The sequence below is a fragment of the Podarcis filfolensis genome (assembly GCF_964270895.1).
Source record: "Podarcis filfolensis genome assembly, chromosome: 13".
Taxonomy (NCBI): domain Eukaryota; kingdom Metazoa; phylum Chordata; class Lepidosauria; order Squamata; family Lacertidae; genus Podarcis; species Podarcis filfolensis.
The window spans coordinates 15,010,255-15,026,613 of record NC_139615.1 but is presented as its reverse complement, the minus strand read 5'-3'; the positions used below and the strand labels follow the sequence as shown (position 1 = coordinate 15,026,613).

The 16,359-nt window shown below is 45.6% G+C and overlaps 3 protein-coding genes across 7 annotated transcripts in view; all 3 read left to right on the top strand.

The window, feature by feature from the left end:
* LOC310747348 (uncharacterized protein) overlaps positions 1 to 2,276 on the top strand; it is a 28,893-nt gene extending 26,617 nt beyond the window's left edge. The window contains exons 13-16 of the mRNA XM_083581714.1: positions 481 to 603; positions 768 to 915; positions 1,026 to 1,076; positions 1,924 to 2,276. Coding sequence (XP_083437840.1) covers positions 481 to 603; positions 768 to 915; positions 1,026 to 1,076; positions 1,924 to 2,204 — 603 coding nt within the window. The 3' untranslated portion in view covers positions 2,205 to 2,276. The remainder of the gene's footprint in view (positions 1 to 480; positions 604 to 767; positions 916 to 1,025; positions 1,077 to 1,923) is intronic.
* The window catches only part of LOC310748416 (uncharacterized protein), a 376,897-nt gene that overhangs the window by 47,724 nt on the left and 312,814 nt on the right, over positions 1 to 16,359 (top strand). The gene's annotated exons all lie outside the window — the stretch shown is intronic.
* The window catches only part of LOC310748404 (NACHT, LRR and PYD domains-containing protein 1b allele 5-like), a 39,859-nt gene continuing 29,490 nt past the window's right edge, over positions 5,991 to 16,359 (top strand). For 3 of the 5 annotated variants that reach the window (XM_083584170.1, XM_083584169.1, XM_083584173.1), the window contains exons 1-7: positions 5,991 to 6,974; positions 8,054 to 8,326; positions 10,032 to 10,146; positions 11,837 to 12,126; positions 12,222 to 12,306; positions 14,363 to 14,586; positions 15,194 to 15,438. In XM_083584170.1, coding sequence (XP_083440296.1) covers positions 6,614 to 6,974; positions 8,054 to 8,326; positions 10,032 to 10,146; positions 11,837 to 12,126; positions 12,222 to 12,306; positions 14,363 to 14,586; positions 15,194 to 15,438 — 1,593 coding nt within the window. In that variant the 5' untranslated portion in view covers positions 5,991 to 6,613. The remainder of the gene's footprint in view (positions 6,975 to 8,053; positions 8,327 to 10,031; positions 10,147 to 11,836; positions 12,127 to 12,221; positions 12,307 to 14,362; positions 14,587 to 15,193; positions 15,439 to 16,359) is intronic. The other 2 variants (XM_083584171.1, XM_083584172.1) reach the window with 2 other exon arrangements.

Below are 16,359 nucleotides of genomic sequence, written 5' to 3'. Positions count from 1 at the left end.
AAACGTATTTAGTGATGAGGAAATTCTGCTTAATTCATACAAGCTATCTAAATGAACTTTTGAGGAAGAAAATCCTTCTTCATTTGCAGTGTTGGCACATGGGTTTCATGGCTTCTGTGGTTTCCTGCATGGACTCATCAAGATGCAGGTGGACCCAGGATTGCTGGTACCTCTCAGCCACTAGGATGTCCAGTCCAAGAGCCCTGGCTTGAGTTCCCCATGAGGACAGGGAATCTCCTCCTTACATTTTAGTTTCTGGTGCCATGTGCTTTAATATTCTTCATATTGCAGATGGAGAATCTGTGTCTCTGCAGATGTTACTGGACTACAAAACCCATCAGCCCTGACTCTTGCTGACTGGAGGGCATCAGGTTCCCCATTCCTGCCTTAGCTGGTGTAACAATGCCAAGAAAGTTGTAGGGATCTAGTCTTGGCTTCCTCTCCGCGTATCTCAAATGTGACTTTATTTGTCTTTCCCAGGCGGTCAGTGACAGTGAAGAAAATTCAAAGAGAATAGAGAAACCCCCTGCGACTCAGAGACCTCTGAAAATTGGCTCTCAGGTCTCTTTGAAGGATTCAAAGAATGTCACCGTCTGTCCTGAGGTGAGACAAATATGATGAAAGGTTTTGCAGAGCCCAGATGGTGAATCCCGAGAATGGGAGACATTCAACCAGGATCCCTCTTCACCCTTTAAGTTGACTCCCTTGCAATGGCGGGTTGGGCTAAGCCAGATTCACACCTACAAAGGTTTCATTCTTTCCCACAGGAACTGAAGTTTCAATACCTGGATGCAGAGAAACTGCAGCAGTACCTAGAACTGTCTGCTGAGCAAATGCAAGAAGAGTTCTCCTTCTGCCTGATAAAGAAGGGCAGAAAAAGGGAAGAAATTGTCTGGAAGGCGCATTTGAAAAAAAGTGAGTTTTAATCAAGGGATGATCGTGAGGTTGGGTCATATCTTAGGAGGCAGGACAGAAAAAGACCACCAGTCACGTTCCCTCTTTGACTGCCTCTTATTCTATTTCAGGAGAGTTCATTTCAGAGGAGATGGATTCTCCTATTCCACACCCAGCACAAGGTGAGCAGGTTTTAATTATTTCTCTGCATGTATTTGTATCCCACTTTCCTCCCAATAGGAGCACAGAGGGCTGATGAAACAGTAGCAGAACTGGTTTTGCTGACCTTGAACTCCTCACTCTAAGTTTTACAGTGTGCGCTTATCAGTTTTAAACTAAGTGTCAGTTCTTTTAAATATTAACTGTTACTTGCTTTTATTGTCATTTGTTATGAAGTGATACTGCAAGCATAATACATAAATCTGTGAGACAATGTTCCATAGGCTCGTCTTCTTCCAAGGACAGAGACCTTGCGGGCAAAGTTTTCATGGCTTTTGGATAGTGAGCGAAATGGTCTCTTCTCTCCCTGTGGGAGAAAGCTGGGTTCAGTAATTATAACAACAATAACAGAAGCATAGAATTTGGAGGGATTCCAAGTCTCATCTAGTCCAACCCACTACAATGTAGGAGCTATCAATTCCTGGGCTTTCAAGCAATAAAATATAAAGCTGAGTATAATACTATGTGAAATTAATTATCTGACAATGTGCTGTTGTTTCATGATACCCCAAATTATGATGCCACCTCACTCTCCCTAATGGTAGGGCTGGCCCCATCCCTGGCTCCCTTGCAACTGCTCTCACTTACTGTATTTCAGTTTTATACTTCCTCAACAGTTATGGCTTTGCCCAAAGAATTCTGGGAACTGTAGGCAGATGAGCTACTAGTAATGCTCTGTTCACAATCCCTCCCCTCATGGAACTACAATTCCTAGGGCATGGGGGAGGAGGGAATGAGTTGGGCAACCAGTCTTAAGCCTGCAGTGTGAACCTGTAGCAAGATTTTTGTTCTTTTTCGCTTTCCGGGCAGGGCCGCAGTTTCCAAACTCTTCCAACGTGCACTTCATCGAGCGGCACAGGGAGGCGCTAATCCAACGGACCACCCCAGCAGAACCGGTGCTGGATAGATTGTATGGCTCCGTCCTCAGTGATGAGCAATACCAAAGAATCATTGCTCAGGAAACTAACCCAGACAAGATGCGAGAGCTCTACAGGCTTGTGCCAAGCTGGGACCTCCGGTGCAAGGATATGCTGTATGAGGCCCTGAAGGCCAAAAACCCACATCTCGTGAATGACCTGGAAGGGCGATGAGGCCCCAAGGGAAGGCAGAAGGCAAGATCCCTTTCAAGGCATTTTATTTATAAAATAAAGTGCATATTAAAATACTTTTCAGCTTTAGCTCTCTGAGCAGGCCTGTATCAACAAATAAGTTGTTTCACATTCTGAAGATATTTTCCCAGAGGCCAGAGGGATCCTGGTAGTGGGTGCTTCAATGACTGGCAACATGGACAGCTGGGTGTGAGCTGGGCACACAGACTGCTGGGTGAATTGCTTTCCTGGCTTCCTCACATTCAGAGTGTGCTCCACAGAGGCTGACTCCTTACTTTGTGGCGATACTGATCTCCTATGTGAGATGAGAGGATCTGTGATCATAACATACCACTTTGATTCATGGTCTAAGCACCTACACCAGGCATAGGCAAACTCGGCCCTCCAGATGTTTTGGCACTACAACTCTCATCATCCCTAGCCAACAGGACCAGTGGTCAGAGATGGTGGGAATTGTAGCCCCAAAACATCTGGAGGGCCAAGTTTGCCTATGCCTGCTCTACACGAATGGAAGACAATTCCTTGTTGCTGGTCCAAGCAGTTCCATACACTTTCCTCACTTCCTGTGTCTCACCTCGCCCAGTGGTTTTCAACCTTTTTGAGTCCACAGCTTCCTTGTCCAGCCACTCATCCTTTCTGCAGCTCCCCTATGGGAGCCACTGACGCTGGGGTTCTGTTACAAGGCACGTGTACTGGGGAATCTCTCCATTCCATCCCACCCCTTTTCAGTGCTATTTTTGGCACACATGTAAGTGGGGAGGCATGTGTCGGTGGGAAGCCAAGCAATGCACTGCAGGGCCAAATTGATGGACTCCACATGGCAGCCCAGCTTCCCTTTGGTTGGATGGGGGGCATGGAGAGGGCAAAACAAGATTAGGATCAGAAGGAAAAGCAAGAAACACATAGCACTGGACAAACATGCAGACACGATCCTTTCCTGCAACATTCTCCCTGTCCCCATAAAGCTGGCTGACTGTTAAGGAGGAGGGGGTTGCCTGGGGGGAGAGTTAGAGAAGAAGGGGGGGTGATGTTGAGGGTAGAAGGAGTGAGAAACACAAAAGACACTGCTCACTTTCAGGGTTACAGTGGTACCTCGGGTTACATACGCTTCAGGTTACAGACTCCACTAACCCAGAAATATTTCCTCGGGTTAAGAACTTTGCTTCAGGATGAGAACAGAAATCATGCAGCGGTGTATCAGCAGCAGCAGGAGGCCCCATTAACTAAAGTGGTACTTCAGGTTAAGAACAGTTTCAGGATAAGAACAGACCTCCAGGATGAATTAAGTTCTTAACCTGAGGTACCACTATATTTTTAAAACCCTCTTTATAGGGTGGACACCCACCCACCATCATCATCAAGCTACTTTGCTACCTAATTGTATTTCTCAAGCCCTCGAAGTAGAACTAAGGAACTGTTAGTTACTGAAGCTGGGGAGGGTTTTTGTTTGGAGGAGGGAGATTTTCAGAATATAAACAGTCATGCAAAAGTGTTTCCCTCTTTTTTTGTCACTGTTTTATTTTGGGAAGATAATGTGTTGCAAGTTAAAGTTGCCAGCTCCCCTGAATGTTCCTCAGAATGAGAGAGAGAGAGAGAGAGAGAGAGAGAGAGAGAATGCAGGAAGATCAGGGTTGCAAGTTAATGAAAGAAAGGCTCCCCTGAATGTTTCTCAATGTGCCCTGGCACACTAGTTGGAAAACAATGCTATAACCATAACAGCAGGAATTCTAAGTTGAATTAAATATAATGTGGTTGAACACAGAAAGAGAAATAGGTGTGCTTGGTTTCTAAACCCAGGCTTGTATTTCCCCCTTTGTAGCATGTCTGTCCCTCTGAAATCACCCTGACTGATTATAGCATGGTAATTCCTCAGCATCAGTAGATCTTGAGTATGAACCTCCAAAGTGTTTCTGCAAACATCTTCCCAGGGCACAAGGACTCTATATTTCTATGATTAACACCTGCCCTACATTGTACTTTGAACTTTAGTTTTATGCCTACCAACCCAGCTAATAAAGTTTCCTGGTAGCATGAGGATTTCAGGCAGGTTACTGTAAACAAAGGCTGGGCCAGTGATCTCTTCCTTGTAGGCAGCAAGGTGGAGAAAGATCAGGCATGGATGAATCCGTATATGAGCATTGGGCTTGTGGGCTCCTGCAGAGATCCATCTGGTCTCGGATGCAGCTTAGCATTTGCATGAAACTGCTGGAAGGATTTTATTAGGAAATTTCTCATATGGATTCATGGAGCCAATTCCTGGGGTGGGGAGCTCCCTCACTGAAGGTCATAGGAGCCAGTTCCTAGTGGCCAAGGACCCTTTGCCCCCTCATAAAATATGTGACCCCCCCAAGTTGACAGTCATTGACATTCAAAAGGTTTGTGTGTACCACATATTGTGATATATTATGCTTGTTCTCTTATTCTATATGTTAAATCTGCAAGCTGTTCATATTTTTTCAAGTTGGCACCCCTGCTGGAGGTCTTCAGGCAGACTCTTGACAGCCACCTGTTGAAAATGCTGTAGGGCTGGATTTTCTGCATCAGGCCAGATGGCGTAGAAAATTTCCTCCAGCCCTAGAAGATGCTGATGATACTCCTTTCTCCCCTCCTCACATTATTTCAGGGAGAAGGTGGAGGTCCTGCATTCAGGTCTGAGACTTGTCTGCAGACATGTTGTGGGTGCAGAATCTGGATATTAATTACTGGGATAAGTGGGCCAGTTACGTGTTGCAACCCTTTTGTATGCAAAATCTCCAGCATTGGGTGGGTGAATCTGGTTAGAATCATAGAATCTTGGAGTTTAAGGGGCCCCAAGGGTAATCTAGTCCAACCCCCTGCAATGCAGGGATCTCACCTGAAGTATCTCCTGACTAAAGATATTAGTTTAGTCACAGGAAACTGAGGTGATGCTCTAGAAACCTGCTAAAGGGCAAGAAACTGCAGGAAGGAAGCAGCTGCAGAGAACAACTCATGGTTTCAGTTGTCTCTCCATAATGCACAGAGCATGGGAAACAAACAAGATGAACTGGAGCTTTTTATCCATTATGGCAAATACGACCTGGTAGGCATTACTGAAACCGGTGGGATGAGACTTATGACTGGACTGTAGGGATTGACCAATCAGGAAGGGTGGAGGAGTAGTATTATATATGAAGGATGTGTAAATCTTTGAAAAAAATCCATGACTTTGAGGATGAAAAGCAGATTGAGGGTTATGGGTAAAAATTGTAGGAGAAAGAAACAGCAGTGACCTTACCAGATTGAAGACTTGGATGAGCAGATAACCAAACCTTCAAAAAGGAGAGAAATATTAATCATGGTGACTTCAACTTCTGCTTGTTTCTTTCACACACACAAGCTTCCAGAACCCTCTTGAATTAAGTAGAATAGGAAAGATCTCTACACATCATATCAATAGTCTCTGCACTAAGAAATGCAGACTGACAGTGTGTGCATCGCCTCATGTGATCGATAATGCAGGGCTGTGCTTCTCCCGCTCCGCCCCCCCCCCCCATGTGTTTCTCAAGTTGGTACTCCTGACCCCCACCCACCAGGTTTAATATCTTGGCTGCCACGCTGCAAGTAAATGAAAGTTTCTGTGGCAGGATTATGCGTCATGCAGTTAAAAAATAAAAGCATTCACTGCCTAGGTTTGTTATATTCCAGTGCGCTCGATTGCCACGCTGTCTCGTGTGTGTGTGTGTGTGTGTGTGTGTGTGGAAAATGTTCCGGTAGGTTTTTCTGTGCCAATCTCCGCAGCTGCGCCCTTAGAAACTAGCATCCGAGAGCGCAGCACAAGTGCCATAAGGCACGCATTTCAAGCCCACGCCCAGGAAGAATCCTGGGAACCATAGTTCACCTCTGAGAGATCTACAAGTCCCAGCACCCTGAACAAAATCACAGATTCCTTTTCTGTGGGTGGGGTGCTCCTCCCGGCTTCAGATCCTGAGCAAAGGGAGAGCAAGAGCAGGTTCTCTTCACCCCCGTCTTGCAGCCAAAGCGCCCCTGCAAATCTTGGGAGGGCTGCCTTCGGAGGTCTTTCCCCGAGAACCGCTCAGCCAAGTTCTTCCAACGCAGGGCTGGGCTGGGGAGCCCGAAAGGGGAGCTGCTGGAAAGACGCCCCTTCCGCCCTCCCCGCCCTCCAGTCTCCTGCTGCTGCGGGAAGGAAGGATCTCCAAGAGTTTCCTCGCCAAAGGGAAAAGAAGGCGACGCGCAGGGCAAGAGACGGGGCTCTCGGAGCGGGTTTCCTGCTGCTCACCGGCCAGGCCTCTCTCTTTCCCGGCGAGTTGGCCCGGGGATCGCGCCCACCTGCCTCTCTGCCTTGGCACAGTCTCCAGATCTTCTGAGTTTTTCTCTGGCCGAGGCTTTGGCTGGGCTGGTTCTGGTGGAGAATGAGCGCAATGGGGACTAAGTTCTTCTTTTCCACAAATCACATGCGTGCCCTCATTTTCTTAAATCCTGAGTACCCGAATCTGCAATCCGCCAGGTACCTCCTTCTGGACGTTTTGCAGGAGTTGAAGGAGGGGGAAGGGGAATGGGAGAAATTCCAGCGCGAACTGCTCAGATTCCCGGTCAAGGAGGGCGTCAGAAGAATCTCCGAGGAGTTGCTCAAGGAAGCCATGCCTTTGCAGCTCGTAGACCTGCTGTTCAGCTACTACGGTGAGGCTTATGCTGTGGAGGTGACGGCCCTGGTGCTGCAGGCAATGGACTACAATCCGCCGGTGGACGATCCCTCGGTTATCACCTGGCTAAGTAAGGGACTGGGAGCGGGGAGGGGGTTCGATCCGGCTGATGGTGCTGACGCCTCGCGGGTTCTGTCAGTACCGAGAGCTCAGCTCCTTCCCATGGTTGCCTTCGTCCTTGGGTGGGGAAACCTTTCGAGCAGGAGAGTCCCCATATCCTCCTGGGCAACATTCCAAAGAATCATAGGATCTAAGAGTTGGAAGGGACCGCAATGGACATCTGCAATTTAGGGATTTCAGCTAAAGCATCCATTACAGATGACCAACCTCTTCTTAAAAACCTCCAAGGAAGGAGAGTCTACCACCTCTTGTGGGAGTCTGTTCCACTGCTGAACAGTTCTTACTGTCAGAATCTTTTTCCAAATGTTTAGCTGGAATCTCCTTTCTTGCAACTTGAAGCCATTGCCTCGAGTCCTATCCTCCAGAGCAGGAGAAAAGACCCAAATTCCAGGAGTGGGGGGTGGGTGGAGGTCCAGGGTGAAAGTGAGTGGAATGATGGATGTAAATCTTCCCTGTGTAAAATGAGGTGGCATCTTCCCACACCCCTCTGCCCTCCATCTGAACCAGGGCTGGCCCAAGACATGTTAGCACCTGAGGCTAAACACTACACGGCATCCGTCACCCCCCCCCCCCCGGGGAAGAAGGAACATCAGAAACAAGGTGGGAAATAAATGTAGAACCCTGCAAATAGTTGAGAAGAGGCCTGTAAGTTAAGAGAGTCTTCAAACCCTCCTGGATCAGTTTCTCTCTTCTGGGCCAGGCTGAGCTCCTTCAATCACCTGAGAGGCTAGAAGGATGGGAAGCTGCCTTAGAGCACATTGGGCCACTGGGTCCATCTAGTTCGTTCCAGGGATTTGGCAGGAATCTTTCCAAGCCCTTTCTGGATCCTCCAGGGATTAAACCTGGGATCCTTTGCATGCATGTGATCTACTACAAATCCACAGCCCTTCCCTACTTAGTCCAGTCTGAAAGTACTCCAACGGGAAGAGAAGGGGAATATTCAATGTGCTTCAACAGGAAAAGAAGGGGAATGTAGGAGTGCTGGATTTTTCTGTTCAATACTTCTACTAACATCAATAATCACCACAGTGCAGTTTACACAATTATGCTTGCTGGCCACACTGAATACATTGAAGGAGTCAGATCTGAAGAAGTTCAAGGTCAAACTCAGCAAGTTCCCCGTCAAGGAAGGCTATGTCAGTATCCCCAGGAAACTGCTGAAGAAAGCAAACGCTTGGGAGCTCACAGAACTGCTTCTTGCATACTGTGATGAGGATTATGCTGTGGAAGCGGCTTCAGAGGTGCTGAAAGCCTTTGACCGTGAGCCCCTGCCAGAATGTCCCCCGAGTTTCACCAGGAAAGGTAAGGAACTTGGAAGGGAGAACATTGGCTGAGTCTGATGGGACTGGGTGGAGAGGAGGCTTCTTGAGCAGGAGTGTGTGTGTGTGTGTGTGTGTGTGTGTGTGTGTGTGAAACCTATGTGCCAATCTGAATATGTCTTCTTGACATTGTGGGAATGTTAAGGAAGGTTGGAAATGACATATTGTTTTGATATTATCCCCCCCTCACTCACGCTAGTGATAAATAGCAGAGCACATTCCCTTTGCAACTTATTGGAAGCAAGTTGATGATACGTTAGAACCCCTGCTGATAAACCTTCAAGGAAGGAGAGTCTATAACATCCCAAGGGAGTCAGTTGCACTGCTGAACAGCTCTTACTGTCAGAAAGTTCTTCCTGGTGTTTAGTCATAATCTCCTTTCTTGTAACTTGAAGCCATTGGTTTGTGTCCTACCCTCAAGAGCAGGAGAAAACAAACATGCTCCCTCCGTTTACAGCCCGTAAAATATTTGAAGATGGCTGTCATATCTCCTATCAGTTTCCTCTTTTCCAGGCTAAACACACCCAGCTACTTCAAGCGCTCCTCATAAGGCTTGATTTCCAGACCCTTGATCATCTTGGTTGCCCTCCTCTGCAACGTTCCACCTTGTCAACATCCTTCTTAAGTTGTGGTGCCCAGAACAGGACACAGTATTCCAGACATAGTTTGACCAAGGCAAAATAAAGTCATACTACTATTTCCCTTGATCTGGACAATATACCTCTGTTGATTCAGCCTAGAATAGCATTATTTTTTTATGCTGCTGTATCACACTGTTGACTTATGTCAAGCTTGTAGTCCACCAAGACCCCTAGATCCTTTTCACATATACTATGGGTTGTCAGGTCGATAGGCTCTCCCACACAAGACAAGCACTCTGATTATCCCCCCCCCCCATTTTAAAAATTGTTTTTCCACATTTATGACAAAAAAATTACAAAACACACAACAAAGAAAAACACTTCACAAGACAGTAAGCTAAACACACACACAAAATATTTCTTCAGATATCTAATTGTCATAACATTATAACTGACTCCCTTGCATCCCCTCTAACTGAATTTCTTTATATCACCTGTATGACAGTTCTCCATATTTCTAATAATGACTCCTAACATTTACTAACCTCTTCTCCTTTATTAATATTCTAATCCTTAATATTTACTAACACATATTCTTATTCTACCCCAAAACCTATTCGTTGATTCCAAGAATTTTCTAGTTATCTTATATTACAATATTTAGCTAAATATTCTTTACATTTCTTCCAATCCTCTTGTGTCTCCTCTTCTTTGTGGTCTCGGATTCTTCCAGTCAGGTCGGCTAGCTCCAAAAAATCCAACATCTTCATCTGCCAATCTTCTATTGTTGGTATTTCTTGCAATTTCCAATTTTTGGCTAATAAAAGTCTTGCCACTGTAGTGTTGGTATTGTCTGCCTTTGTGCCTTCAGTATGTCACCCATGACATCAACAGCCAAAATAGTGTTGGAAAGAAGTATGCATTCCACATTAAGCTTTAGGCCACCCAAAATGATAACTCCAGATCACTGGCAGACTGACCTGTATGAGACAGAAGTGAATCCTTTGCCAAATCTGTGTGTCAGTGCCAAATAATGGTTAAAAATATGTAGAAAGGGAAAAGGACTCAGTAAAGCCGTTGACATGCACTCACTTTCTCAATATCTAGCAGCAGAGCGACTTTGCGAAATGCATGTTTCAAGGCACCAGCCAGCTGAATTCTTGTCGTCAAAAATTAATCAAGCTCTGGAGGAACTGGTTCCGTCAGAAAAAGCCACCAAAGGGTAATTTCTGTACTTATATAATTGACTGAAGCCACAATTTTAGCTACAATTATACCAATGTTTTCCCCTCTCAGCTAACCCTTCCAATCCAAAACAAACGTAAAATCCATTAATCTTAAAACAATACAAGCTTTCCTGCTTAAAACAAAAATGCTTTAGCACTAATTTAATAAATGTGTGTGTGCCCCTGCTTGGGGAAAAAATACTTTGAAAATTGCTATTTTGGACCTTTCCCACTTTCTGCCTCAACCATTGGGCAGGAAAACCAAAGTGCATATTTTCCACTGATGCTGGCAGGTTGCCAGATACTTTAAAGGCACCTGGGAATGGAGGCAGGGCTCCACAGGCCTTGGAAGGCCCCAGGGAGTGCATCCGAGGGCTACCTGTGGTCCACTGGCTGCAGGTATCCTGCCTGTGTCATAGAATACCAGACCTGAGGGAACTCGGTGGGCCATCTATTCTAGTCCAACTGCTGCTTGAAGCAGGAAAGCAAGAGCTAGAGCCTCCCCAGCAAATGACTCTTGGTATCTGAAAGACCTTTTTAACCCTCCAGCCCTGTATGCCACATTAAGCTGGTCTGAGGGCAGGGAACTTTCCAGTTGCTTGGGGGACAAAGTGGTCGTCAGTGAATGGCTCACAGTCAGGATAGCTTGGCTGGGATTATCATCTCACTCCTGCCCCGTGGAGGGACGAGTTGGGAGGGCACGGTAAGGATTGGAATTTGTTTTGGGGAAAAGAACCCCTAGGGGGCAGGGAACCCAAAGATTGGGGGAAGGTTGAAGGAAAGGACCACAGCAAGGAGTGGTATGGTTCACATAAACTTGAGGCAACCCTGAGGTGGGAGGCTAGAGGGCAACCCATAAGCCAATTTCAAACACTACAAAAGCAACTTCATAATAATACGACAAATGAGCATAGTTCCATCATAACATGTTGATAATATGAATTTAGGTGGGCCAACAGTTTGATTCTGTGTGAGAGACAGTGGCGCCAACTTAAACAAAATATGGGTGGGGCAGGCCTGCCTACTTCCCCCGCCCCCTCGCTGCACTAAGTCTGGTGTCAGGCCAGTGTGCACCCAGGCAGCTGCATTGAGTGTAGGCAGTCGGTGTTGGTGTTTGCAGCATGGCCATGGTTCTTGCTCTGCCTCCCTCTGTCCCTACATCAGCTGCCTCCCCTCAGCCAGGCATCCGCCTTGCCCATGCCTTGCCCATGTCATCACCCACTGGGGAGGCACGGTCATCTTGCTCCGGCTGCCACCATGGTAGGTTGGGTGGCAGCTGTCCCCACTGCAGGAGGGTGCCACACAGAGAGAGGGAGTGAGCAAGTGATGGAGGGATGGGAAGCCAGGTAGGAGACAGACACACACAAACCACACACTCACATCCACCACCACCCCGCCACTGCTGTGTCCCACTTTGCTCCTCCTGGAAGAAAGCCAGAAACAGAGAGTGATGCCTGGCTGGGGGTAGACAGCAAACCAAGGGAGGGAGATGGGAAGGCAGGTGGGTGGGCAGTGGTGGGGAGAAAATATTGAGGGGGTTGTGTCCCCAGAAGAAAATTATTAGGGGGCTGGCCAAGGGAGCATGGTTGGCATTTATGGTAAGGGAGCAGTCTGCATCCTAACTATGTTCTAATTCTCCTCTCCCCACCTTCTGCCACCTAAATAAAATAAATGTTTCTGCCACAGGTCATTGGAAAGTTCTACAATCTCTAGTAATGAGATGATCTGCAAGGGAAGAAAACAATTAATGGAAATTCTTGAACAACATATTGGATATTTTGTAGATGTGCTATACTATTTCTATGTCATCACTCTGAAAGAATACAGAGACTTTTGCGAAATGTTGAAAATTTTAAAAAGTGAAAAATTGCTGAGTATAATCCAGGAAAGAGGGGAGCAAGCTTGTTGCAGGTTTCTGGAATGTGTAGAAATGGCACATCCAGGTACCATTCTGATTCTTCTATCTGCAATACATGGTGAGTTTGACTTCGAGTTCTTAAACTTCAAGGGCAGTTCAACTAACTTCTTCCTTGCAACAGTCATCAGGCAAATAATTGTCTTCCTTCTACAGATTTGGATCAAACTCCACTCAAGGCAGCTGGTCAAATAGAGCCAGAGGTGGTTTGGGACTCAGAAAGGGGCAACGAAGCATACAGGTGAGTGATCTCTCCATCAGACATTTAAAAACCTTTTCCATTCAGGGAATGGTTTTTACATTTAATTGTTCCACAGAGCACATCTGGTTTCTGTGGGTCTCACAGTCATCATATATGGTGGTGCTCCCTAAAACATACACAGAGTACATCTACAGTATGTTCTGCACGTTGCAATGAACAGTTGGCCATGGTGGGCAAATTCTGTCTCAAGGAAGCTTACCCACCAGTCCTGATCTCTTCACTGAGGAACTCCTGGGTCCCTCAAATACAGCTGGAAAATCATTACCTTGGAGCATTGCTGTTGCTTATTATTTCCAAGAGAGTGAAAAATATGGAACTCTGCATTTTTTTTGGAGGAACTGTTGTTTCTCCTCCTTTATGTGGGATGTAAACACAGGAGCAGTCAATGACAACATTCCTAGAGTGTACATGTTAAAACATGGGGAGGGATGTCTGTCCAGCAAGCAGGTAAACTTCCTGGGGACGGACTTCCTCCACATGTGACCAGAGGTGGGTGTGGGCTCACCTGTGCAGGTAAATGATAAAAGCACAGGGCAGGCAGCCATCTCTCTCATCTTCATCTTCTGAAGGAGCAACATGCCCTCTTGGCTCTCAGCCAAGAGAGGAGGATAGGACTATCTTGCTATAAGATAGATTCTGAATGTATGTAACCTTTTTAAGCGTGTCTGCCTTCTGGGATCATACTGTGAACAGAACGTGAGTAAACTCTTTTATACTTTTATAAAGACTGTGTTGTGTCTTGCATTTTAAGAGGAAACAAAAGGGGAAATTACCAGAGTAATTATTATAGAGGTTCTAGCGAACCTGTGCAGAAGTTACCGTTTCGAATTTAAAGGGGAATGTTATAAACTCTGCTGATATTTTGGGAACTTGTTAGCACAAATTGGATTAGGATATAATCTCACAATATATCATCTCCTGCACCCCTGAACATTCCCACACTTAAAAACATTTTATTGATATGATTTAAGTTATATCCCACCTTTCTCCCAAAGAGTTCAAGGTGGCATGCATGGTTTCCCTCCCAATCACTTTAAAGCAGTGTGCTTTTTGGTCTGGTGTTTAGAGCTAAATGGGTACATGGGTTACAAAACTCTTGCCGTGGTTACCGAGTATGAGAAATTTCCCTGATGATCTCGTATCATCAACACACAGGTAAACAGAAGATGAGTAGTTACTTTCACCAGCTTGCTTTGCTCTGCATGAAGGCACCATTTTAAAAACACCTTCTCTGTATATGAAAAACCACCTTTTTTACTTTTTGGGTGGCCTCATAGCAGTTGTGCTTCAGTTGAGTGATGCTTGACCAGGAGATGTCCTTCTGTCAATATTTTACCTCCATAACTCAGTGTGTGAAGCATCTCCTGCAAAAATATCAATTAGACCAGGTGTGGAAGTTCTCCCAATTCATGTTTGACGCGCAGCGTGAATTAATAACGCAGAATCTTCTTCAGTAAAAGAATAAAAGTTTTACTGTGTTAAAATAAATATCCTGCCTTTCACTTCCTTTAAGGAGTCTCAAAGCGGCTAACATTCTCCTTTCCCTTCCTCCCCCACAACAAACACTCTGTGAGGTGAGTGAGACTGAGAGACTTCAGAGAAGTGTGACTAGCCCAAGATCACCCAGCAGCTGCATGTGGAGAAGCGGGGAAGCGAACCCGGTTCACCAGATTACGAGTCCATCATTCTTACCACAACACCACACTGGTTCTCACAGCATAGTGAACATAAGATTAAGTTAGCTTTAGAGCATACACAGAGTTACTGAGTCACACAGAGTCTTCAATGTGCACACGCTTCACAAAGCTCAGAGAGTCACTGCAGACAGAGACACCAGGGACACTGGGTCTGCCTGCAAACAGATACAATATTTATAAAAAGAATGACTCATCCTCAGGATTCAGTGATTCAGCATGCTAAATGATTCTGCAGCTTTTCAGCATTTCACAACATTTCTAGACTCCTTTACTGCTTCTGCTCTCAAATACAATGTTCAACCTGATTCCCCTTTCATCTTTCCCTTTGTGCCATTCAGAGTGTGCACCACTGAGGCTGGCTCCTTCCATTGCGGTAATACGGATCTCATATGTGATGCGAAAGAAGCTGTGACTGTAACATACCACTTTGATTCATGGCCGAAGCACCTGGAAGAACAGACCACTGAGGAGTTGCATGTCGCTGGCCCTCTGCTCAACATTAAAGTAGATGCAGTAGAAGCTGTGGCAGCCATTCACGTCCCTCACTTCTTGTGTCTTGAAGGTATGGCGGGGGGAAAGTTCCCAGCATTATAACCATAATAGGAAGAATCCTAAACAGGAATAACTTCCATTGACGTTTCCAGAATGCTATGGGGCCTGCAGTGTGGATTCTAGAAATCAGTAGTATTGGCTTACTAGTCTTTTGTAATTTTTCAAAATGTTCCAACTGTGCTGCTTTATTATTTTCTATGATTCGCATTCTGTTGTAAGCTGCCATGTGAGCATATTGTCCTGTGAAACAATGTTATAAACCTCTTAAAAGACAATAAGAAAACAAACGTTTGCATGAAATAAAAAGGTAAAGGACCCCTGACAATTAAGTCCAGTCGCAGACGACTCCGGAGTTGCAGTGCTCATCTTCCTTTACTGGCTGAGGGAGCCGGCGTTTGTCTGCAGACAGTTTTTTCGGGTCATGTGGCCAGCATGACTAAGCCACTTCTTTAAAAAAACCAGAGCAGCACACGGAAACACTGTTTACCTTCCCTCCGAAGTGGTACCTATTTATCTACTTGCAATTTGACGTGCTTTCGAACTGCTAGGTTGGCAGGAGCTGAAATAGGGAGGGGTTAAGTTTCACTTTCCCACTGCTAACATGCTTGTCTTTTCAGGTGACGACAGTTCCCATGTCTACGTGGCACATTTTGTTGAAGGGGAGATGAGGCTGGAGAAGCCAGACAGAGTGGAGCCTCACCATGCTGTGTTGGAAAACCCCAAGTTCTCTTCCCTTGGGGTCATTTTCAAAAAGTGGTTTAAGCAAAAGATCAACACTGTTGTACTGCTCTATCAGAGACTTCGACTGGAAACACCAACATTTCACCTGTACCTCCTGCCAAATGACCCTTCCATAGTAAAGGTAACTTGGAATCTCCAACTTTGATTGGTGTTGCAGATTACCTGGATCTTTTGCTTGATCACTCTAACCATGAGAGAAAACCTATGCAAAATTATTCATTAGGGTGCATGAACTGTACTTATCTTTGTTGGACTTGATCTGTTTTACCGAACTTCTAGCCAACATCAACATGCTGCTAGAGAGAAGATTCACAGTTGCCCTCCACCGGGTGACTTAGCTTCTCACCAACACTCTTGTTTCAAAGTGAAGTTTGCAATATTGAAACCCACCCTTTTCCTTTGTTAGCCAGCCTGCTTGCTAGAGGCCAAATGTCCTGCCTGGTTCTCTAAACAAACGTTGTTGTCACTGACTTGTGAAAACAAAATTCTAAGCACATTTTCTTGGAAGCCTTCACTGAAATAAGTAAGGCTTCCTTCAGATTTACTGATGAACAAATTCAGCTTTGTTCATTAAGGAATCAGCTTGATAATTATGAACTGTCTATAAGAACTCTTGAGGAAAAACATTCTTCCTGATTTGCAGTGTTGGCACATGGGAGATAAAGCACATTGTCATATTACCTTCTCAATCTGAACTTTTCTTAAAATTGTCTTCTGATGCTTCATTCAAATATTGAGGTTTTATGGCTTCTGTGGTTTCCTGCATGGTCTCATCAAGACAAGATGCAGGTGGACGCAGGATTGCTGGTACCTCTCTGCCAACTAGCTCAGGCTTAGTTCAGGCTGCCCAGTTCAAGAGCTCTGGCTTGAGTTCCCCATGTGTAGTTTCTGGTGCCATAGTGGTTTAATTTTCTTCATACTACAGATGTGGAATCTGAGTATCTGCCGGTGCTCTTGGACTACAGCATCCATCATCCCTGACCCAAGCTGGTTGGGGTTGATTTGAGTCCAACAACATCTGGAGGCCATCAGGTTCCCCATT